At 52.4% G+C, this 25,309-nt stretch overlaps 1 protein-coding gene across 4 annotated transcripts in view; it reads left to right on the forward strand.

Moving 5' to 3' along the window:
* The window catches only part of RASAL3 (RAS protein activator like 3), a 40,603-nt gene that overhangs the window by 8,462 nt on the left and 6,832 nt on the right, over positions 1 to 25,309 (forward strand). For 3 of the 4 annotated variants that reach the window (XM_075902125.1, XM_075902126.1, XM_075902124.1), the window contains exons 3-13: positions 3,703 to 3,821; positions 4,787 to 4,871; positions 10,047 to 10,144; positions 10,556 to 10,644; positions 11,419 to 11,551; positions 12,064 to 12,162; positions 12,491 to 13,036; positions 13,542 to 13,686; positions 14,620 to 14,764; positions 17,957 to 18,193; positions 20,084 to 20,285. In XM_075902125.1, coding sequence (XP_075758240.1) covers positions 3,703 to 3,821; positions 4,787 to 4,871; positions 10,047 to 10,144; positions 10,556 to 10,644; positions 11,419 to 11,551; positions 12,064 to 12,162; positions 12,491 to 13,036; positions 13,542 to 13,686; positions 14,620 to 14,764; positions 17,957 to 18,193; positions 20,084 to 20,285 — 1,898 coding nt within the window. The other variant, XM_075902127.1, reaches the window with a different exon arrangement.

Raw genomic sequence — 25,309 nt, forward strand, 5'->3', positions numbered from 1 at the left:
GCCCTTTGTTGGGGGGGGCGGGGTCCTGGGGCCAACATCCAGTTTTGCATGTTGTGAGACTCCATCTGCCTAAGGCCTGAGGCAGAAGCCCAAGAAGGGGTGTGGCCTGGTCAGTGTGATGGGGAAGGTGCATCTCCTCTGAGCATTGCACTGCAATTTCTCAAGCCTTGTTCCTCTTTGTGGCCAGGCAAGGGTGAGGCCTGCTCCAGCAAGACACACATCTCCTCATCCCATCCCCCCCACGGAGGCTGCTGGAGGCAGGATTGTTTGGAAATTCTACCCCTTGCTGGGCTAGAGATGCTGATGTGAAGGAAGGCACGCAACATGTTGGGCTCACAGCCCTTGTGGCTTTGTTGGTGAAGCCGTCTTGCTCAACACTGGTGCTCCATTTGGGCAGGCTGGCGTTCATGTGCAGAGAGCTACCCCACATGCAAGGGCACCATTTCAGGAAAGCAGGGGGATCAGGCAGTGGGGGTCAGCAGCCATGCGTTCCAGGATGCAGCTTGCTTTTCTTCCCATTCCCTTGATGATAAGGGAGCTCTTCCCAAAACACACATGCTTTTCTTTTTCTTTTTCTGTCTCCCTCCTCCCTGTAACATTCTCTCTCCTCCACACCTGCATGTGCACTGCTGTTGAAAAGTGGCTAGCATGCAGTAAGATGCTTGTGGATTGAGAACCTGGCCCTGCCTCATGAGGCATCGCAGTTTTTCCAAAGCACTGTGCTGCCACTTATGCAGTGTGATAGTTACTCACAGTGCTTTGCTGTGGCTGTGTCTAGACTGGCCAGCTTTTCTGGAAAATCAACTGCTTTTCTGGAAAAACTTGCCAGCTGTCTACACTGGCCGCTTGAATTTCCGCAAAAGCACTGACTTCCTACTGTAAGAAATCGGTGCTCCTTGCGGAAATACTATTCTGCTCCCGTTCGGGCAAAAGTCCCTTTTGCGTAAAGCTTTTGTGCAAAAGGGCCAGTGTAGACAGCTCAGATTTGTTTTCCGCAAAAAAGCCCCGATCATGAAAATGGCAATTGGGGCTTTTTTGTGGAAAAGCGCATCTAGATTGGCACGGATGCTTTTCTGCAAAAAGTGCTTTTGTGGAAAAGCGTCTGTGCCAATCTAGATGCTCTGTTCCGAAAATGCTTTTAATGGAAAACTTTTCCATTAAAAGCATTTCTGGAAAATCATGCCAGTCTAGATGCAGCCTGTGTGTTCATGGGCTATGCTCTGCAGGCACAAGAAGCATCATGTGACCATGCAACAGTGATTTAATTAATATATGGAGATATACCTATCTCATGGAGCTGGAAGGGACCTTGAGTCCAGTCCCCTGCCCTCACAGCAGGACCAAGCACCATTGCTGACAGATCCCAGGTCCCTAAATGGCCCCCTTAAGGCTTAAACTCACAACGCTGGGTTTAGCAGGCCAATGCTCAAACCACTGAGCTATCCCTCCCCCTATTTATAATTACAATTATAATTGTTCACAAAACTTTGTCATGTATCTATGGCAGTCTGGGAAGGCTACGAAGCACAGGGTTGTTACTTCCCTGTCTGGGTAAAATAAGTAGAGTTGTGAGGAGCCAGTTGAATCTGAGCAAGATCAACATGGTGTCCAATGCCTGCTCCAAAGGCTCCTGGAGGGACTCTCAGGGAAGGGGCGCACATACCATACTGCCCCCCTTGAGAACAAAGGACTAGAAAAGTGTGAAGTAGGGGATAATGTTGGCATCTGGGAGAAGCGGGGCTTTCACCTGGGAACTGACCTAGGAGGTCAGTCTAAAGCTATGTCTGCACTGCATACCGTGCTGCTGAGAGGTCTCCCATGTGGCTGCTTTCTACTGGCAGGAGAGCTGGCAAAATACCTCATCCCCCAGTAAGCAATGGTAGCTTAGTCAGCAGTAGATACTGATGCTTTCATCAGGAAAACATTTGTGTTTTTTTCTCACCCCAACTGATGAAAGTTTCACTGACAAAAATGCCATGTAAACACAGACTGAGAGAGACACAGGCTTGGCTGGGATCTGAGCGAACCAGAATGGTCTGTGCTTTACCCATCAATGCTCTGTGCTGACCTAAGGACTTCCCATGCTGGGTTCCAGGTGACTAATACAGCTGACTCTTCTGACAAGCTGTGCGACACTGTAACTATGGAGCATTAATCCCTGAAGAGTACAAGTCTCTCTCAGTGGGTTGTTCCTGCAAAAGCTCATGATACCATCTACATTTTTTGTTAGTCTCTAAGGTGCTGCAGAATTATTTGTTGTTTTTTAAGTTTTCTCTCTCAGCTAGATTCGCTGAGCAGAGCTCCTGGGGTGAAAGAGGAGGGCTGAAGCCCAGCTATTCCGTCTCAGGAGGCAGCCTGGAAGAAGGCTGGGGACCCTTGGGGTTGGCACAGGGATGGAATTCCTTCAAGAAACTCGCTCATAGCTGGGGGCCTAGTACCAACCCAGTGGATTTGGACTCTGCTCGAGGGTCCACACTCAGCATTAGGGGCTCTATTTGAGCATGCAGTAGTGGTATTTTAAATGTGCAGCATGGCTCGTTCTGCCGCACACCACACCATGTATGTAGAAACAGGAGTATTCCAGGCACTGAGCTCCTGGGCTCAGCAGGTGCTGAACAACCAGCAGCCGCCTGTCACTGATTCAGTGTAACCGGCTCCATGTCCTGGCAGCCCACGCATGCAATGCACAAGTGCAGGCAGGAGCCCCTCCAGCCCCCGCCCTCTTCATTCCATCCCAGCCCAGCCCAGACTACTTGCTCCTGACGCTGCTGCTGGGAGAAGGGGAGACCAGTCATCTGGGAGCATGAATGCAGGGAGAGGTGCCCAGAAAAGCACCAGCTCCCTGGATCTAGGAAACACCTGCCCCAGTGTCACACTAGTGAGCACCTGTCCTGCCTTACCTGGCTTGCCTTTAGCCACAAGTCCTGTGGCACTGATCTGTGAGGCTAATGTATGTAGAGAGAGAGCCACTGGCAGTGCCTACATGCAGCCCAAAGGGGGTGGACACAGACCCACAACTCACCGGGGCAGAAGGGCAGACCCAGAGTGTGGCATGGTGTAAAGGGGGTAGATAGACCCGCAGCCAGGCCAGCCTCTTCCATCAGGGCAGTTACCAGCACAGCAGGGAGTCAAGGCCAGAGCCAGACTCCAGCATTACCCAGATCCCATGGTGTTGGGCATGGTATAAGAACCAAGGGTGTTAAATATGGATTAATTGAATAGTTGATTAAGTTTAAAAACCAGCTCCCCTCATGGACCGGTTGCCTGCCTCCCCTGTCCAGGGGGCCCTGAGCTCCCAGACCTGGTGTGAGCCAGGATTGAACTGGGCTGCCTGCACATCCAGCTCCTAATACACTTTAAATGCAGAGCCATAGCAGGGGTAGGTCCTGGACTCAGCACAAACTGGGGCTGAGCCGGCTGGTCAATTTACTGGCGGGGTGGAGGGGCGGGGTGCATGTAGTCTATAGCATTAACCTATAAGTGTTTGCTTATTGGCTAATTGATTAATCAATTACACTGTTACATCCCTAATAAGAACCTGAATAGGAGAAAGAAGGTGGAAGAGTGGGGCAGGATAAGAACAGAGAGAGGGGATGGAAAGGAAGGAGAGATGGACAGAGGCAGGTGTGAAGGGGAGTTGGGGGATCTGAGCCCCAAGGGCAGGTGTCACCTTTCTGATGATCTGCTTCTCCCTTCCCACAGATGGTGTGCGCCCTGCGCAGCGGATCCCATTGGCCCCATCCCCTGAGGTCCCTGTCTGGGATGTCTCCAACTTTTCCCTGGTGGATGGACAGCTGGTGCTTATGTCCAGAGATGAGGAAGTAAGGAGCCTGGGGAGAGTAGAGCAGGGATCAGGAAAGGAGGTGAAGGGTCTGGGTGGGGGAAAGGGGCAAGGAGCTGAGGGGGCTGGGAGGTGAGGTGTAGAGGGGTGGAGATGAGATGAGGAGTTTGTGGGGGGAAATGGGGATGAGCAGCTAAGAGGCCTTTGGGAGAAGGAGACAAAGAGCTGAGGTGCCTGGGGGTGAAGGGATGAGGAGGTGAGGGGCCTGCAGGGGAAGGGGATGAGGAGGTGAGGGGCCTGGGGGAGAAGGGGATGAGAAGATAAGGGGCTGGTGGGGATAGGGGATGAGGAGTTAGGGGGCTTGTGTGGGAGAAGGAGGTGACAAGGAGGTAAGGGGCCTTTGGGGGTAGGGGACGAGGAGGTGAGGAGTCTGGGGGGAAGGGGATAAGGAGGTGAGTGAGCATACAAAAGTGTGCATGTGTGAAAAATAGATTTTTTCTAATACCCAACTTAGACCTCCTCCACAGCAACGTGAGCCCATTGCTCCTTATTCTGCCATCTGTCACTACCAAGAACAGCTTCTCTCCATCCTCTTTGGAACCTCCCTTCAGGAAGTTGAAGGCTGCTACCAAATTCCCCCTCACTCTTCTCTTCTACAGACTAAATAAGCTCAAATCCCTCAGCATCGCCTCATAAATCATGTACTCCAGCCCCTAATCATGTTTGTTGCCTTCCTCTGGACTCTCCAATGTGTCCACATCCTTTCTGTAGTGGGGGGCCCCAAAATTGAACGTAATGCTCCAGATGTGGCCTCGCTAGTTCTCAATGAAGGGGAATAATCACTTCTCTAGATCTACTGCCAATGCTCCTCCTAATGCACCCTAATACGCCATTAGCCTTCTTGGCTACAAGGGCGCACTGTTGACTCATATCCAGCTTGTCATCCATTATAATCCCCAGGTCCTTTTCTGCCTCTCAGCTCTAGTCTGTGCTCCTTACTCTCAGGTTTCATACCGGAGTCGGAACAGAACTGGAAGCTCCATTTCGGAGGGCAATGCCCAGCCATTCCTGGGCAGCAGGAGGGATACCGGTAAGTGAGCCCTGACTCAGCGCCCTGCACTTTCCCCAATGTACACATGAGTATATCCATGCATTCATATGCACACTTGCACACTCACACATGGGTACAGCCATATCCACATTTACAGTCTCTCACATGTAGGCTCACACATATATGCTTGCACATGCACTCTCAGATATACACACTCATATGCGCCACTTGTAGCCACCTGCCCATGCTGTGTGTGAACCATGCCACTGTGGGCTGTACCGATGCAGCTCTAGGGAGGAAGCGCTCTGAGCAGGGGTATCTCAGGTCTCTCAAGGCTTCCTCTGTGCTGCTGTGTTTGCTGATCTTTAGAGATAGAGCCAAGCTGCTTCCTTCCTCTTTCTCCCCCACCTCTGCCTGGCTTCCAGCTGCCTAAGTTCTGATGGGGGAGACGGGCTAGCCCAGGACTCCCAACTAGAGCAATGGGGCTGCGTCGCTGGCTGCTCTGTGCCACATGGAGAGGTGAGTCAGAGCAGCCCTACCCAGCTTGCCCTCTATGGGCACCCCAGATGCCCCCACCCCCAGGCAACTGCCCCTTAGGAGCCATCTCCTGCCAGCCACAGCTGCTCCTGCTGGGTCAGAGTTCGGCTTGAAGGGAAGCATGCCAGCTTAGCAGGGGCAGGGAAAGGATCTGCACCAGTAGTTCAGTTTGGGAATTGGAACCTTTGTCCCTCCCCTGAGCTCAGAGCAGCTTGTTGGAGAGTTGGCATGGGAGCAAGCAATTGGACAGCTGTTGGGCTTCACCCCAGATGTGGCTGCGTTCCAGGGACCAGAATAGGATGCAGTGCCTGGGCACTTGGTAGGTGAGGGACTGGGGCGGGGGGGAGTTATTACGAATGGGAGCGCAGGCTGGTTTGATTGGTTTTGTAGCTGTGATGACTGGACTATAACCAGAAGGCAGCATGATCCAGGGGCTAGGGTCTGAGAGTGGGAACAGGACTCCTGGGTTTTATCCCTGGCTTGATCAGACTTTTTGAGGGATCCTTGGAAAGTCACTTGACCCCCCTGTTTCCCCATTGTCTGTGATGGCGCTGAGCTTTGGGCATTTGCCAGACATGTCTGGGTCTCATCAGACTCCTCTCCCTACCTCTGTACTCTGGGTACAAAGCCCAAATACAGAAATTGGTGCCTATATGAACCTCTTCCCGGGAGTGCACACAGCACTGGGCTAGCACCTGAAAGTGACACCGCCCATCAGCTGATGGCCCAGCTGCCCAAAGGGGTTGTGTGACAGAATGGGACACATGGCTTCTCTCCCTATGGTCCTGCCAAGTTCTGGGAATTCAGATGACTGAACCTTTAAGAATCCCTACACCTTGCTCAGAGAAGGAGGGACAGGGGCTGGGTACCATCTTCTCCCTCCACGGATCTATATGCCTACTGGGTGCCAGCAGCTCCCCTACTCCCTGCCCGGACCAGTCCTCAGGAGGATCAGCTCCCCCCACACCCTACCCAACCTACCAGACCAATGGGTCAGCTCGCCCAAACCCTGCCCTCCCTTCCAAGGGGGCTAACTCCCCCATACCCTGCCCTACCTAACTCCCTGCCTCTGCCCCCACCCTGCCACCCCCAAGAGTCAGCACCCCCATTCCTTGCTCTGCCCAGTCCCTCGTGGTTAATTTCCCCACATCCTGCCTTCCCCCCTTCCTGGGCTCCTCTTCACCTGACATACCCTGCTCATTCCAAGGGTTTGATCCCCTCTTCGGCCCTGCCCTAAGGCCCCTGCTCTCGCTCAGTGGTGCCCAGAGTGGGAGTGTGGGGCCATCTACAGAGGGTAGCTTGTGGCTGAGCCCCAGATGAAACTCTCTGAGCACTCAGAGGCTGGTGCTCTGAGATGAGCCTCTTCCTGTCCCTGTGGCTGGCTCTGCGCTCCTCCCCCTCCCCTCCTGCCACTTCCTCCCCAGATGCTCGAGTGACGGGTGGGGCAGGAACTGGGACTGGTGGGGGCTATATCTCCTCACAGGAGAGCAGTAACCCCATCACTGCCCCCCAAGGGCAAAATGCCCCCCAGACTCCTCTGCCTAGGAGACTCCCCCCAACACACAGACAAGCAGGGAATTCCCCAGTCTGCTTCATGGCAGCAGCCTCACCATGTCCCCATGGTAGGAACTGGATGGCCCCTGGGGACACAGGGCCCATTGCTGGGATGAGGTGGGCCGCACGCTGAAAAGCAGCAACTGGAAGGGACTTAGGGAGTGACAACTAATCAGGAGTTGCCAGTGCCACCCTGGAGCTGAGCAGGCTAGTGTCAGTGTATAGACAGAGCTATCGAGGAGTGGCAGGGAGGGGTCTGAGCTTTGGAGCTGGCACTGAGAAGCCCGTCACTGGACACTGGGTCTGATTCCTGGCTAAATGGAAGGTGATAAATGGGAAGGCTCAGCAAAGAACAATTGGAGTTCTGGGGAATCTGTCTTGGAGTGAGACTCAGGGTGCTGACTGTGCGCGACTCATCTCGGCCAATAGGAGACAAGCCCCTGCGTGGTGGTGGTAGAGCCTAGCTCCCGGCTCTCCAACCACACCAAGGCAGGATAAGGTCTGGAGCTGGGAGTGAGGCCTTGATAATCTCAAGCTGGAAACAAGGGGCAGATGGCTGGGAAATGGAGCAGCTTCGCCAGGGATACATGGGTTGCCCTGTATATCAGGGGTCCTGGGAATCAATTCTGCGTGAGAGGGGATGGATGTAGAGATCACTCTGGGGAGGGTGCCCAGCAGACCAGGAGCTAGAGGCTTCCTCAGAGCCAGAACACTCACCGAAAAAGACACAAGGGATCAAATAATAGAATCCTAGGGCTGGAAGAGACCTCAGGAGGTCAAGTCCAGCCCCTGCCCAAGGCAGGACCAATCCCAACTAAATCAACCCAGCCAGGACTTTGTTAAGCCGAGACTTAAAAACCTCTAGGGATGAAGAGTCCACCACCTTCCTAAGTAACCCATTCCAGTGCTTCATCACTATCCTAGTGAAATAATTTTTCCTCATATCTAACCTAGACCTCTCCCATAGTAACCTGAGACCATTGCTCCTGGTTCTGCCACCCGTCACCACTGAGAACAGCCTTTCTCCAGCCTCTTCGGAACCTCCCTTCAGGAAGTTGAAGGCTGCTACCAAATCCCCCCTCACTCTTCTCTTCTGCAGACTAAATAAGCCTCTCCTTGTAGGTCACGTGCTCCAGCCCCCTAAACATTTTGGTTGCCCTCCGCTGGACTCTCTCCAATGCGTCCACATCCTTTCTGTAGTGGGGAGGTGGGGGAGGGCAGAATTGGATGCTATACTCCAGGGCTGTGTCTAGACTGGCAAGTTATTCTGCAAAAGCACCTGCTTTTGCGGAAAAACTTGCCAGCTGTCTACACTGACCGCTTGAATTTCTGCAAGAACACTGACGATCACATGTAAGATTGTCGGTGCTTTTGCAGAAATACTATGCTGCTTCCGTTCAGGCAAAAGTCTTTTTCCGAAAAACTTTTGCGCAAATGGGCCAGTGTAGACAGCAGATATTTGTTTTCCACAAAAAAGCCCCGATTGCGAAAATGGCGATTGGGGCTTTTTTGCAGAAAAGCGCGTCTAGATTGGACACAGACGCTTTTCTGCAAAAAGTGCTTTTGCGGAAAAGCATCCTGCCAATCTAGACGCACTTTTCCGAAAATGCTTTTAACGGAAAACTTTTCCGTTAAAAGCATTTCCGGAAAATCATGCCAGTGTAGACGTAGCCCAGGTGTGGCTTCACCAGTATTGAATAAAGGGGAATAGTAACTTACCTAGATCTGCTGGAAATGCTCCTCCTAATGCAACTTAATATGCCATTAGCCTTCTTCCCGCTTCTCAACCACTGTAATCCCCAGGTCCTTTTCTGCTGAACTGCTTAGCCAGGTGGTCCCCAGCCTGCAACAGTGGTTGGGATTCTTCCATCCCAAGTGCAGGACTCTGCATTTGTCTTTGTTGAATCTAATCAGATTTCTTTAGGTCCAATCCTCTCATTTATCTAGGTCACTCTGGACCCTATATCTGCCCTCCAACGTATCTACCTCTCCCTGTAGCTTAGTGTCATCTGCAAACTTGCTGAGGGTGCAATCCATCCCCTCATCCAGGTCATTAATAAAGATATTGAACAAAACTGGCCCTAGAACCAATCCTTGGGGCACTCTGCTAGAAACCAACCGCCAACCAGAAATCAAGCTGTTGATGACAATCTAGCCAGCTTTCTATCCACCTTACAGACCATTTATGCAATCCATACTTCCTTAACTTGCTGGCAAGAATACTGTGGGAGACCATATCAAAAGCTTTATTAAAGTCAAGGTATATCACATCCACTGACTTCCCCATGTCCACAGAGCCAGTTACTTCATCATAGAAGCTAATCAGATAGGTCAGACATGAGGTGCCCTTGGTGAATTCATGTTGGCTATTCCTGATCACATTCCCCTCTTCCGAGTGCTTCAAAATGAATTCCTTGAGGTTCTCCTCCATGATTATTCCAGGGACTGAGGTGAGGCTGACAGGTCTGTAGTTCTCTGGATTGTTCTTCTTCCCTTTTTTAAAGATGAACACTACATTTGCCTTTTTCCAATCATCTGGGATCTCTCCCAATCTTCACAAGTTTGCAACGATAATGGCTAAAGTCTCTGTAATGATATTTGCCAACTCCCTCAGTACCCTCGGATGCATTAGATCCAGCTCCCATGGATTTGTGTGTCTAGCTTTTCTAAATAGTTCTTAACTTGTTCTTTCTCCACCAAGGGCTGCCCACCTTCTTCCCATACTGTGCTGCTTAGTGCCATAGTGTGGGAGCTGATCTTGCTGTTTTGGTCCCTGAGTTGCCCCCTAAGGGTCAGGGTTGGGGTAAATGGCACCTGTGGATGGGTTATTTCAGTAGTGGCCACAATGGAGAAGTAGGGGCACCAGCAAAGCTGTATGTGAGAGTCCACAGTGGGGATAGCATAGGCTGCAGGATGGGACTGAGGGGCACCAGCAGAGCTGGGGGGAATCCTATGCAGTGCTATGCCCAAGCACAGGTCCCCTTTCCCAGGTACCCAGCTGTTTTCATTATCTCCCTCCTACCTCTCAGGCCCCTTGCACTGTCCTGGACACACAGCCCTTCTCTGGTCCCCTCCCCAAGCTGAGCCCCCCCCCAAAGGGCTGAGTCTGGCTGATTCTTGTAGATCTCTCCTCTGAGGGAAAGAGCTCGCCCAGCCTCCGGACCCCAGGAAAAGGCACTGAGAGTGACGTGTCAACTGGCTCCCAGTTCAGTAATGTGAAGGTAAGAGCATTCCAGCAGCTGGGAATAAGAGGGGACAGGGCCCAGATGTCACACCTTAGGGACATGCCTCAAGAGAGGCACACAGATACTAGAGACACTTTCACTCCTCCCTGGGACACATACACACACACCCATAGGGCTGTGTAGGTGTACACACAGAGACTGGCACCTCCAGCCTAGAAGCCATGCAGACCCCCAAGGCTCCTCTCCGGTGCCTACCTGGCTTGGTTCACTCCCTCCTGCCTCTCTGCCCCCCCAGTACTGTCTTGAGCTCACAGTCCTTCTCCAGTCTCCCCCGAGCTGTTGGTGTAACTCTGCTCCCTCCCTGCCTCTCCTCCCCGAGCTGGCTACGTTTCAGCACTGGCTAAGTGACATAAGAGCCCTGTTATTGTTGTTTATTCCTCATCATAGGGGCTAATATGGAAGAGGCTAAAAGAACGAAAGGGTCGGACAGCATCCAAATCCGACTGCCTAACAGCGCCCCCTATGGATGGAGACAGGTACAGCCCCTGATGCCTCTGGCATGGGAGCAAGAAGCCTTAGCTCGTTGTGGGACGAGCCCTAGGATCTGAGCAGTTTGGAGAACATGCCCCCTTTGAGCAAAGTCCGAGAACATTGAAACACAGAATCATAGAATCCTAGGCCTGGAAGAGACTTCAAGAGTCATCGAGTCCAACCCTCTGCTCTAGGCAGGACCAACCCCAACTAAATCAACCCAGCCAGGGCTTTGTCAAGCAGGGACTTAAACACCTCTAGGGACGGAGATTCCACCCCCTCCCTAGGGAACCCAGCCCAGCGCTTCTCCACCCACCTAGGGAAATAGTTTTTCCTAATATCCCCCATTGCAACTTGAGACCATTACTCCTCATTCTGCCATGTGAACAGCCTCTCTCCTACTGCCTCTCACACAAGGAGGGCAGTAGGGGCACTCAGATGCCATGGCTGTAAGGCAGAATAACAACTCCTGGTGAGCAAGGGCTGAGTTGCCCCCATCCTGTAGTGTCTTCTTTTCCCAGACCTAGGGCAGGCCATCCCCATCAGAGAATCCTGTGCAGCATTTATCCATGGCAGCAGCGCCCCCCTGCTCCTAGCCTACCCCAGTGCTCTGGGCACCAGTGAGCTGGGTCTCCAGCAGGGAGGGGACAAGTGTGGGTATGGGCTGATCACAACTCCAGGATAGGCTTGGGACTCATCTTCCTTGCTGCAGGCGTAGGTGGGGTAGGGTGTCCCATAGGAGGGCTGGGAGGGACGTGACTGCCTCCTTCCTCCCCTAGGCTGCAGATCCGGTATGGCTCCCACGATTCCCTGTTGCCTGCACCAAGCGCAGCTGAGCTGGATCTGAGTGGTGAAGATGTAGTGATCCGCCCGCTGCACGGCAGTCTCCTGGGCGAGAAGTTCTGTTTCCAGGTAACTGAGCTTCTGGCAAAGTCTTGGGGCAGGTCTCTGCCCACACCCCATGCTCCCATACTGCCTTCTAGTGCCAGGAACCCTAGGGGCCAGAACTCATTGCTGGCCTGGGGCACTGAGGGCTGAATGCAAGTGACCATGGGACAACACAGGACTAGGCCCCAACGCACCAGCCCCAACCCACGAGCACCAGCCCTGTGCTGGGATCACAGGGGCCCCACGTGCCATTCTGGGAGCACAGAGCCCTCCCATGATAGTGCTGGGAATGCAGCTTCCCCCCTTCGGGCTGTGCTGAAAGCGTACAGCCTCCCCAATAGTGCTGGGAATGCAGGCCCCACCATGGCCATGCTGGGAGCACAGGCCCACCTCCCACTGCCATGCTGGGAGCACAGAACCCCCCATAGCTGTGTTGGGAGCACAGCCGCCCCCCCATGGCAGCTTTGGGCATTTACCCAGCACCCAGTCTCCCCCTGCTATGCTCTCCCCACTCATGACCTCCCTCTGTCTGACAGATAATCAATGCTGAGGGGAGCCGCTGTTTTGGCTGCACATCAGTGGCTGAGCGGGACCGGTGGATTGAGAACTTGCGCAGAACTGTGCAGCCCAACAAGGTGAGATGCTCCCCAGAATGCCAGCTGGAAATGCTTACACCCCTCTCCTCTGACCCACCAGCTAGGGAAAGGCTGTCACTTCTCAAAACACCTGCTGGGGATGGACTGTTGCACCACTGGGGAGATGGAGTGTATCCTATCTCACCTGGCACAGGGAATTCACCCTCTGCCAGTCATCCTTCATATCATGGCCTCTGAAGCCTCCCCATAGCTTGGCCCACTGCACCCCAGCTTCTTCCCTTCCCCCGAATGCTCCCCCTCTGTATGAGCAGGGGAGCTCTCCCTTTGCCTGTGTGTTCACACTCCTTATGTTCTGCTGTCCCCCCAGGATAACTGTGAGCGTGTGGAGAACACCCTGAGTCTCTGGGTATACGAGGCCCGGGACCTGCCCCCCAAGAAGCGCTTCTTCTGTCAGTTGCACCTGGATGGTGCCCTGTATGCTCGCACTACAGCCAAGCCAGCGAACGTAAGCGGGGCACTCTTTTGGGGCGAGCTCTTTGAGCTGGCCACACTGCCTGCAGTGCGGGAGCTGCGCATCAGCCTGCTGCGGGAGGAGGAGGGGCGGCGGCGGGATAGCAGCCCCCTGGGCACTGTGACCATCCCATTGGGAGAACTGGCTGCCTCGCGCCAGCCCTTGGAGAAATGGTATCCACTGTGTGGAGCTGCCACCAGCCGGATGCCGTCTGTGCGGTTGCGTGGGCGCTACCAGGAGATCCGGGTGCTGCCCATCGTGAGCTACAAGGAGTTTGCTGAGTACATCACCTTCCGCTACCGGGAGCTGTGCGCCAGGCTGGAGCCTGTCATCGCTGTGCGCCACAAGGAGGAACTCGCCGGCGCCCTGGTGCATGTGTTGCAGAGCACTGGCAAAGCCAAGGTATGGCTGGGCCACCAGGGGTCGGTCACGCTTGGCCCCAGGACACTTGAACTTGGAAAGCAGGGAGGTTGAGCCGGACCAGAGAACCTTGCTGTGCTCATGGGGGCAGGAGCCCAGGCATGACCTGCTGCAGGGGGACAGGGAGCTGTTCTGCAGGGCTCTGGGGGGAACTCCCCTGCTGCCAGCATCACCTGGGTATAACCCCATGGGTATAACTGCCCTGCCTGGGGCTGAGAGTGGCACTGTGATGGGGCAAGTGTTGGGCAGTCAGTTGCTTGAGGAGGGGAAGGGCCTTCAAATCCTTCCCTGGCTGTGTATTTGGCCACAGCTGCCCTGGGTGCCTGGAGAGGCCAAGGGCCATAAGCAGTGCCTCCTTCCTCAGTCCACAGCCAAACCTGGCCCTGCCATGCTGCAGCACCTCCGGGCTGAGCATGTGCTGCTGGGATGGGACCTGGTGGGCCCAAAAGTCTGGATCCCCGTGACCCCACCCCCTCTGTCCCCACAGGCATTTCTCATTGATCTAGGAGTGGCGGAGCTGGACCGCTTTGACGACAGAGAGGCGCTGATCTTTCGCGAGAACACCCTGGCAACCAAGGCCATTGACGAGTACATGAAGCTAGTTGGGGGACAGTACCTGCTGGACACACTGGGTATGGGCCAGCTAGCAAACACCCTGGGGGGGATGGTAACGGTTGGCTAAGGTCCCTGGGAGGTGACCTAAGGGCTGATAGGCTAATGCTCATCTGTGTGTGTGAGATAAAGAGAATGGGTCATTTGTCCTCTGGGCTGAGGGGGAAATGGGTTGGGAGCCAGTGCACTGCCTGTGTGTGCACATGTAATGGGTCAGTGGGCTGTGTTGGGAGGGGATCTACCACACTGTGGGAAGGGGCTCGGTGCAATAGATCAGTCGGCTAACACAGGGAGGGATAATAGGCCAGCTTACGCACTGGGGAGTTTGACGTGGCAGGCGACTGCCCCAGGCGAGCCATGCACATCACAAGGGTGCAGAGAAAGGGTGCTGGCTTTGGGGTGAGTTGGGCCCCCAAGGCCAGCTCCTTGTAACACTGTTTTCTCCCTTCCACCTGAGAGTCCCCATCCTGGTCCCTCAGCCCCTATGGCCCCATATGCATTTGCATCAGGCTGAGCTTTGGCCCAGAGAGTCCTGGTCTGGCCACATAATACCCAAGACAGGGCCGGGACAGCCAATGCCATTCTTAGCCAGGCTTAGAGGCTGCCCAGCAGAGGGCAGCAGTACAGTTCAGCACAGCTCTTCACACACGTTTACACATGTATATGTGCGTAACACCTGTGCACAAGCATGCTCACACACACGCATTCCTGTATGTGCACACATGCTATGCATGTACACACACACTTGCACACACAGGTACACTCACGCACACACACACATGCCTGCACACTCTGATATACTCACACACAAGGGGGCACTTTCTTCAGGCTTCTTCAAATGGCTGACTGAATTGTACTACGTCTGTTGTGGGCTGCCTGGCCGCAGCCTTGGTACCTCACCTCTGGCTCCTCCAGAAACTGGGTCAGTCTGGGCTCTGCCATGTGTGTTGTAGGGGAGGCCATTGCCCAGCTGTATGAGTCAGAGGACAGCTGTGAGGTCGATCCCAGCAAGTGTGCTGCCAATGATCTGTCTGACAACCAGAACAACCTGCGGCAGGCGTGCGAGGAGATCTTCCAGAGAATCACCAACTCCTGCGAGTGAGAATGGGCCCTTGGGCGATGCGGAGGCAGGCTTGTGTGGGGGAGACGGCATGTGTCCTGGCTTGGGGTGTGGACGGGGCCATGCTTGCCTGGGGGGCTTGCCTGGGGGGAGGGCAAGAAATGGGGTAAGCAGAGGCTCGGTGTCCTCTCACAGGGTGTTTCATCAGCCCTGTGATACATTCTTGCCTCCAGTGTGAAGGAGTGTTTCTTCTGGTAGGTGGGGATCAGCTCTCTTGCACCACCAGCCTTCTGCTCAAGCCTCTCCTTAGGACTTTGCCAGTCTTACTGGATTTGCAGGTTAACATTCAGTGTCTCCCACCCCTTTGCTCCCTGTGAAGGGCATAGCCCTGTAGTAACCAGCCAGTCAGGGCGCACACAGACATTACTAGGTGCTGACTTCCTAGGGGAACTGTGCACACACCCAGTGGCTGAGCTCAGCTGCCTGATATCACAGCACTGAGATGTGTTCGTGATGAAACAAGATTTTATTTACAAAGATTCAAAGACTCGGCTGAGTTGTGAGTAAGAATATTGGAATGGGGTATGCAGAAAAAACAAAACATGGACCACAATGCCAGACCCATACTCATGCACAGTGCCCTTTCCTGTTTAATAAAGTATATTCTCTCCCAAGAATATAGCCGTTGACAGAGCTACTGGTTTTCAGTCACAACAAGGATCCAGGGTTTCATGACTCCCCACCCCCTTCACGGGATTTGCTCAGCTTAACTAACTTGTTGCTTCTCCTCAGCTTTCCCCACTGTCCTCCGGAGCTAGGCTGATCCTGAGGTGCTGACGCTCCCACATTCCTGTTTCTTGCATAGCCCCATCAACCTGTTTTTCATGTTGACTTTCAAATGTAAATGGGGTTTTCGTTGTGTTGGCTGCGCAGTGCATCATCCAGACCAGAGACAGGGTAGAATAAAACATACGGGCTACGTCTAGACTGGCATGATTTTCCAGAAATGCTTTTAACGGAAAAGTTTTCCGTTAAAAGCATTTTCGGAAAAGCATGTCTAGATTGGCACGGACGCTTTTCCGCAAAAGCACCTTTTGCGGAACAGCGTCCATGCCAATCTAGACGTGCTTTTCCGCAAAAAAGCCCCAATGGCCATTTTCACGATCGGGGCTTTTTTGCGGAAAACAAATCTGAGCTGTCTACACTGGCCCTTTTGTGCAAAAGTTTTGCGCAAAAGGGACTTTTGCCCAAATGGGAGCAGCATAGTATTTCCGCAAAAAGCACTGATTTCTTACAGTAGGAAGTCAGTGCTTTTGCGGAAATTCAAGCGGCCAGTGTAGACAGCTGGCAAGTTTTTCCAGAAAAGCGGCTGATTTTCCAGAAAAACTGGCCAGTCTAGACACAGCCACGGTGTCAGAAAGAAACCTTGTTTGTCTCCTCTGCAATGTATTGCAGGAATCCTTTGCTTATTAGCACTGAAGGGTTCTTAGGAGTTCCAAGCCTCCACCCCAGGTTCCCTGCAACTCCTTCTAAACTAACACCTCTCCTTCCCCGACCCCAGTGGCTGGGCTGGGCTGGGCCATGGGAAGGATTTTCCCCTCCTTAGCTCCTGTGGGCTCTCTGGGCTGGCGATGAGACAAAAGAACCCAATCAGCTTCCCAGAGCTGACCATTCACAGGGAGCCTGTAATCCTGAGGCCACTCCAAGGCTGGACAGGCTGTGTGGGAGCCACAGCACTGGAGAGGGTCTAGAGTATCACCCACTAAGCTCCCATCACCCTGAATCTGGGTGGGAGCTTGGCCAACAGTCATGGGCAGCTCAGCCTGACCTCAGGAAGAACATGGGAGAAGGGAGAACACTGAAGAAAGGCCTGGCTCTGGTTTCCCAGGGGCAGTGCAGGGGCAATAATTTTTAAAGGGGGGCCACTTCACGAATTTTGGAAGTGGTTGCGGGGCCTCAAGTGGAAGGGGCATGGCTTGGAATGCTCCCCCACCCACAGACCCTGATTGGTCTGGGTGCGGGAGCACGTGAAGTCTTTGCCCCCTGCCCTTCTAGGGGAGCCCAGCGCCTAGAGAGAACTGCCAGCTGTTTTGAACAGCTGATGGTTCCCTCTAGGTGCTGCGAGCCCCTGGCAATGTGAGGAAACTTCCAGGAAGGAAGGAAGGAAAGGAGGGAAGGGAAGGGAAGGGAAGGGAAGGGAAGGGAAGGGAGGGGAGAGGGGGAAGGAAGGAAGGAAGGAAAGGAGGGAAGGGAAGGGAGGGGAGAGGGGGAAGGAAGGAAGGAAGGAAAGGAGGGAAGGGAAGGGAGGGGAGAGGGGGAAGGAAGGAAGGAAGGAAAGGAGGGAAGGGAAGGGAAGGGAGGGGAGAGGGGGAAGGAAGGAAGGAAAGGAGGGAGGGAAGGGAAGGGAAGGGAAGGGAAGGGAAGGGAGGGGAGAGGGGGAAGGAAGGAAGGAAGGAAAGGAGGGAAGGGAAGGGAGGGGAGAGGGGGAAGGAAGGAAGGAAGGAAAGGAGGGAAGGGAAGGGAGGGGAGAGGGGGAAGGAAGGAAGGAAGGAAAGGAGGGAAGGGAAGGGAAGGGAGGGGAGAGGGGGAAGGAAGGAAGGAAAGGAGGGAAGGGAAGGGAAGGGAGGGGAGAGGGGGAAGGAAGGAAGGAAAGGAGGGAAGGGAAGGGAAGGGAAGGGAGGGGAGGGGGGGGAAGGAAGGAAGGAAGGAAAGGAGGGAGGGAGGGAAGGGAAGGGAAGGGAGGGGAGAGGGGGGGGAAGGAAGGAAGGAAGGAAGGGGCAGCAGCATCACGGGGGGGGAGGGCAGGGAGACTTTCCCCGTAGTTTGGAAGGTACCTCCCCTTCCCTCCCCTTACGGTGCCACACCTCCAAGCTGCTGGTGAAGGGTCTGGGGGCAGAAGAGCGAACATAATCTTTGGCTCCCCCCCCCCTCCCCACCCTGCCAGGGGCACACAGAACTTCACATTCTCCCCCATCCCCAGGTCTCGACTGGCCTGGGGGCGAGGGAGCAGCAGGGTGGCCACAAGCTTGATCAACCCACTTGGTGCGTGGGATCCGGCCTGCGGAGGCCCCTGTGCCCACCCCTGAGTTAACCCCTCATTCCCAGGCTGCTTCTCAGGGAGGCACCACAAGGGGCTCTGGTTCCACTGGCTGCCAGGGATTGTCTGAGAGATGCTGGTGTCTAGCTGGCACCTTCCCCCTCCCCATCACTGCCTGTATCTGTCCCTTCAGTGCATTCCCAGCAGAGCTCAGCGAGATCTTTGCCGCGTGGCAGGGGGAGTGCATGGAGCGGGACAAGGAGGACATCGGGCAGCGGCTCATCTCAGCTTCACTCTTCCTGCGTTTCCTGTGCCCAGCCGTCATGTCTCCTAGCCTGTTTGGCCTCACCCAGGAGTACCCAGATGAAGCCACCTCCCGCAGCCTCACCCTGGTGGCAAAGGTCATTCAGAACCTGGCCAATTTTGCCACGTATGTACCATGGCTCGGCTCTGCCCAAGGCCTGTCCCCCTGGGGAGGAGATCCTGTCTGTATCACGGCTCGGCTCTGCCCATTGCCCTGCCCCTGCGCAGGGGGGCTCCCTTCTGTATCACGGGGTGCCTTCCTAGGCTTCATTGAACCTCCAGCCCCCATCTCCATTCCTTAGGCTTTGGAGTTGTGCTGCTGAGCTCTGGCCCTGCGGTCCATGGTACCAGCATCCAGCCATCTGCCAAAGGCCATTAAACACCTTTCCAGTGTCCTAACCTAGCCCAGGCCATGTAGGGATCCTTGGTTTCCTGAGCAGGTCACCACAATGCCTGTGCACTCCAGAAGGCCAGTGCTGTGTAACTCCTCCCTCTCTTTTCCTCCCATTATTGTGGTACCTGAGCACCAGTGCCTTCTCCTCCCACACCCCCACTGGGCAGACACAGAGTGACTTGGATACACAACAACTCTATGTCAGCCCAGGGCCTTGATCCCAAGATTCCCAACTCCCAGGGTAATGTCCTAATATCAGGACCATTCTTCAGCTACTAGCAGCTCCTCGGCTATGGAACCTCATAGCCTATGAGCCCAAGTGCTGCTAGACACAACAGTGCCTGTCAGCTTGGCAGCATGTGGGGTGGGCTCAGTTTTCCATGCAGAGTCAGCTTGTCACTTTCCTCTGTGGTTTGTGTGGATCATTCACCCAGCAGCCAGACAGAGACCCTGAGCAGAGGACAGGGAGATGAAGCTCTGATGCCATGTGCAATAGCACTCTGGCAATGTGATTATCTGAATCTGGGGCTCCTCCATCAGGCAGAGCAGCACCAAGGCTGCAGCATTGACATGTCCAGTAATGCTGGACAATCCCCCGCCTTCTGCATGCCTTCCCCTACCGATGGACTGCTCACCTGATCCTGACGCCTAGAGCTCAAATGCCTGGAGGTGTAGAATTTGCTTCCCCCCCCCCATGTGCCCATGTGGACACACTGCATGGCTGAGTCTAGACTGGCAAGTTTTTCCGCAAAAGCAACTTGCCAGCTGTCTACACTGGCCACTTGAATTTCTGCAAGAACACTGATGGTCTCATGTAAGATTGTCAGTGTTCTTGCGGAAATGCTATGCTGCTCCCATTCGGGCAAAAGCCCTCTTGTGCAAATGCTTTTGCGCAAGAGGGCCAGTGTAGACAATGCAGTATTGTTTTGCACAAAAAAGCCCCGATCGCGAAAATGGTGATCGGGGCTTTTTTGCGCAAAACCGCATCTAGATTGGCATGGACGCTTTTCTGCAAAAAGTGCTTTTGCGGAAAAGCGTCCGTGCCAATCTAGACGCTCTTTTCAGCAAATGCTTTTAATGGAAAAACTTTTCCGTTAAAAGCATTTGCGGAAAATCATGCCAGTCTAGACGTAGCCCATGTGTGATACCTGCACAGCACCACTGTGTCTGTGATGCTTGTGCTGTGTGTGTGTAAAGCTTGTGCCATGTGTGTGATTCCCGGCAGCACTACTGTGCCATATGTTTGATCCCAGTGCTATGTACATGACACCTGCCTGATTCCAGTATATGTGTGACACCCACTTCGTGTGCTTATTGCCTATGCAATGTACATGACACCTGCTTTGTCCCACCATGTACATGATGCCCATGTCATGTGTGACACCAGCGCTGTGTGTGACACCCATGTTGTGTGTGTGTGTGATACCCATCAGCACCACTGTATCCATCAGCCCACATTGTGTGTGAGACCCATGCCGTGTGTGTGACTCCAGTGCCACGTACATGACACTTGCCTGGTCCCAGCGAGTGCATGACGCCTGCGCTGTATATGTAATGCCTGTGCCATGTGTATGGCGCCTGTCCCATGTGCGTGACATTCATATGGCACTTTGGCTTCTGCAGATTTGGTGAGAAGGAGGCATACATGGGGTTCATGAACGAATTCCTGGAGCACAACTGGAGTCATATGAAGTCATTCCTGCAGAGCGTGGCTAATCCTGACAGCAGTGCCCATCTGGTGGCCTATGATGGCTATGTGGACCTGGCGCTAGAGCTCTCTACCCTGCACTCATTGCTCTGTGACATTTTCACCAGCGTGGACCAGGTACTCACTGCATGGAATGGGAATGTATTGACAGAGCACATCTGCCCCCTAGTGACCAGAGTTAGTATGGGCTTATCCAGGTCAGAGTCCACAGCTAGCAGCAAATGTTACTGTCTATGTCTGAAACTGGTTAGTACCCTCAAGAGCCAGCAGCTCCATCAGCTGAGATGGCAGGATCTCATGTGCATGCTGGGTCGATCTGAGTTGGGAACTATCTCCCCATGGCTGTTCCAGTTGGAACCACACTGAGCCAGAACCAGCATGTGCTGGTGGGAGCTGTGCTGAGCTGGACCCTTTTCAGTGGTACCCAGGGTTGGGTGGCATCTTGCTACCATGCACTCAGCATAAGGAAGCTTTATCTGTACCTGCCTGGCTCAGCTTCTCAACTCTGTTTAACACAAACACTACCCTCTAGGCCTCTGCAGATCCTGCTGTCTCTGCAGGTTAGCGATTGGCACACCTCAGCCCCCCAAGTCCACTGAAGGTGTCCAACCCCTGGTCCAATAGACTCCTCAGTATTTGCAGATTTTCTGTTTCCAAAAGAACAGTCCACCCCTGCTTGCTAGTTCCACCTCAGATGCATGCCCTGCTTACCACACAACACACAGATATGTCTAGAGTGAAATCCACAACAGGAGCGCTTAGCAAAGCAGAGATTTGAGTAATAGCAAGGAAACTAATAGCTTCATATCAAATAAAATCATAACATGTATTATAGACTCAAACTTTGAGGTCAGAAGGGACTATTATGATCATCTAGTCTGATCCTCTGCACAATACAGGCCACAGAATCTCACCCACCCACTCCTGGAATAATCCTCTCACCTATCTCAGATATTGAAGTCCTCAAATGATGGTTTGAAGACCCCAAGATGCAGAGAATCCTCCAGCAAGTGACCCATGCCCCATGCTACAGAGGAAGGCAAAAAACCTCCAGGGCCTCAGCCAATCTACCCTGGAGGAAAATTCCTTCCCGACCCCAAATATGGCGATCAGCTGAACCCTGAGCATGTGGGAAAGACTCACCAGCCAGACACCCAGGAAAAAATTCTCTATAGTAACTCCTATCATCCCACCATTGGCCTATTTACCACCGATAGTGGAAGGTCACTTAGTTGCCAAGATCATGTTATCCCATCAAACCATCCCCTTCATAAAGCCATTTAGCTTAATCTTGAAGCCAGATAGGTCTTTTGCCCCCACTACTTCCCTTGGAAGGCTGCTCCAAAACTTCACTCCTCTAATGGTTAGAAACCTTTGTCTAATTTCGAGTTTAAACTTCCTGATAGCCAGTTTATATCCATTTGTTCTTGAGTCCACATTGGTATTAAGCTTAAATAATTCCTCTCCCTCTCTGGTATTTATCCCTCTAATATATTTAAAGAGAACAATCATGTCTCCCCTCCGCCTTCTTTTGGTTAAGGTGAACAAGCCAAGCTCCTTGAGTCTCCTTTCATAAGACAGGTTTTCCATTCCTCAGATCATCCTAGTGGCCCTTCTTTGTACCTGTTCCAGTTTGAATGCATCCTTCTTAAACATGGGAGACCAGAACTGCACACAGTATTCCAAATGAGGTCTCACCAATGCCCTGTATAACGGCACTAACACCTCCTTATCTCTACTGGAAATACCTCGCCTAATGCATCCCAAGACCGTATTAGCCTTTTCATGGCCATGTCACATTGGCGGCTCATAGTCATCCTGTGATCAACCAGGACTCCGAGATCCTTCTCCTCTTGCATCACTTCCAACTGATGTGTCCCCAGCTTATAACTAAAATTCTTGTTATTAATCCCTAAGTGTATAACCTTACACTTCTCACTATTAAATTTCATCCTGTTACTATTACTCCAATTTACAAGATCATCCAGATCTTCCTGTAGGATATCCCGATCCTTTACTGTATTGGCAATAGCTCCCAACTTCGTGTCATCCGCAAACTTTATTAGCAGAATATTAGTATTCTAGAGCCTACCTGTAGCTAGCAAGGTGCTTTCCTGGCTAATCAAGTATTGCTCACTAGAGCTTGACAGCCAGGCTAGCAGCAACCTTTTTTCAAGAAACAAATCATGTTGCTACCTCAGTGAAGGATCAAGGACATTTCTTGGTACTGTGACAGAGTCAGGCCAGGGAGCTGCTGCAGAGAGGGCCTATTTGAAATCATGGGAAGGTGGGCGGGCACAGCCCGCCCACATTCTAAAAGCCCCTCCCCAACCTTATGGGAGGGACACTGAACCCATGTTCAACTGAATCCGGGGGACAAAAAATGACAACAGGGTCAAGGAGTGCGGGTCACAGGTTTAAAATAAGGGAGCCGGATGGGAACACCGAGCAGAGAACCCTGGACAGCGCCCACTGCTCCTCAAAGCTGTCGATGGAGCCAGTGGACGCCGCCCAGAGGAACTCTGCCCGGATTCGTGACACGAGGGAAGAGCGAAAATAGGCCCCACAGTCACAGAGAACCCCTCGTCTAACTTCCTCCTCCTGCTATTATAGATGGCAGCTTTCACTAAGGCCAGGAGGAGGTTGACGAGGAGGTCTCGCGACTTTGTGGGACCACGGATTGGGTGTGCGTAAATAAAAAGGTGAGGGGAAAAGTGCAGCCTAAAAGGGAAAAACCTGTGAGAGAAGCAGAGAACTGCAGCCCAATTAGATGCAGCTGGGAGGGAGCTGGCTGAGGTGTGAAAGTAGAAAGAATTATATTGTAAGAGAAAGATGAATTATGCTCTAATTGAATAAGTTGAAGGAATCCTGTTTGTCTCTGAACAGAAAGGAGAAAAGTATGTTAATGTTGTTTGTAGGTATGCAGATCAGAGTGCTAGCCAGGTATACCTGGGGTAACAGGAAAAGGAAACATTAGGGCTACGTTTGGCTACATTCCTTTTTCGTAAAAGGGATGTAAATTAGACGTATCGCAATTGCTAACGAAGCGGGGATTTAAATTGCCCCCGCTTCATTAGCATAAAAATGGCTGCCGCTTTTTTCGGCACGGAGCTTTGCCAGAAAAAAGTGCAAGTCTAGACGCTGATCTTGCGGAAAATAAAGCCTTTTCCGAAAGATTCCTTATCCCAGAGGCTTTATTTTTCCGCAAGATCAGCGTTTAGACTGGCGTTTTTTTCCGGCAAAGCTCCGCGCTGAGAAAAAGCGGCAGCCATTTTTATGCTAATGAAGCAGGGGCGATTTAAATCCCCGCTTCATTAGCAATTGTGATACGTCTAATTTACATCCCTTTTACGAAAAAGGGATGTAGTCTAGACGTAACCATGTTATGCAGAAAGTAATTGAGATAACCAGGGAGATATGGACAGGAGATTGCTGTGTGCTTGATGTGGAAATGAAGATACTTGACTAGTCTCATACTAAACATGTGAAGTTTTGCCACCTTTTAATCTTGTTAAGTTGGCTTTCTTTTGACTGTATAAATCTAAGGGGTTTGAGCCTTGCATGGTACTCACATTTTCTGGGTGCATTTAGCAGAGCAGCTTTGCTAATAAACAGAGCAGTCTGACAAATCTGTGAGTCCTGTCTGACTTTGACACGGGCTAATTGGGGCCAGCTGACTTTGCTGTCTGTCTAAAGGCCTTTAAAAGCCTCAGCAGTTGGAGGCTGGGGAGGGGAGGGAAAGGATGAAAGGAAGGTGGTGGAGAGGCAGAGAGGAAGAAACTGGAGAGAACAATTTTGACCAGCATTAGGTAAAGGCAGCTAAGGAGAGAGCCCGTGGACCATTGAGACCCGCTGCAAAACCCCTAACTTGGGGGGGCTAAGGGGAGGAGGCCTACCCAGTGGTGGCTTGGGGCAGAGGGGCCCTTGCCACAGTACCTTTATCCTTATTCCTAAACAGAGCACCTCTGCTGATTGCATCTTCTCTGGCTTTCCTCTTGCCTCAAGTTTGCAATCTCTTGGTTAGCATTTGGTTCAGTGTGCAAACAGATGCAACACATGTGTGACCGGTCAGGGAGATAAGCATCAGTTTCCTCTGCTGGAGAAAAGCCTGTCCAAAGTCTGTCATCTTCTGGTGATCGGCTTTCATTCCCAGACTTCATGACCATCATTTTCATTTCCATAGGCATCAAGTGTGTGCAGCAGCAGTCAAAAAAGCAAACTGAATGTTAGGAATAATTTAAAAAGGGATAGAGAATAAGACAAAGAATATCTTATTGCCTCTATATAAAACCATGGTATTCCCACATCTTGAACACTGCCTACAGATGTGGTTGCCTCATCTCAAAAAAGATATATTGGCATTGGAAAAGGTTCAGAAAAGGGCAACAAAAATGATTAGGGGGTTGGAACGGGTCCCATATGAAGAGAGATTAAAAAGACTTGGACTTTTCAGCTTAGAAAAGAGGCAACTAAGGGGGGATATGATAGAGGTCTATAAAATCATGAAAAGGTGTGGAAAACGTGAATAAGGAAAAGTTATTTACTTTTTCCCATAATATAAGACCTACACAAAATTAATAGGCAGCAGGTTTAAAGCAAGCAAAAGGAAGTTTTTCTTCACATAGTGCGCAGTCAATCTGTGGCACTCCTTGCCACAGGATGTTGTGAGGACTAGGACTTTAACAGGGTTCAAAAAAGAGCTAGATAAATTCATGGAGGTTAGGTCCATTAATGGCTATTAGCCAAGATGAGTAGGAATCATGTCCCTAGCTTCTCTTTGCCTGGAAATGAGTGACAGGAGAGGGGTCATGTTTTGATTACCTGTTGTATTCCCTCTCTCTGGGGCATGTAGAGCCTCCAATCCCAAACTATAGCAATAGAAGCTAAGTGAAGCTAAACCTAGCTGGGCATTACCCCCGGCTCTGCCAGTCAGAGTAGTGCTGAGCCAGTCCCAGCTGGGCATTGCTCCCTGGCTGATCCCAGCTCGGTGTCACTTTCTGGCCATGCTGGTCAGAGCTGCATTGAGCAAAGCTCCCCTAGCAGAGCTGTCGGAACCAAGCTGAGTTTGTCTCACATGAAACTTGGGGACACAGCTGTTGAGAAACCCTCAGCAATTAATCTTTTCCATTTGTGTTTCCCTG

This window comes from Pelodiscus sinensis, chromosome 19 (genome assembly GCF_049634645.1).
Source record: "Pelodiscus sinensis isolate JC-2024 chromosome 19, ASM4963464v1, whole genome shotgun sequence".
NCBI lineage: Eukaryota > Metazoa > Chordata > Testudines > Trionychidae > Pelodiscus > Pelodiscus sinensis.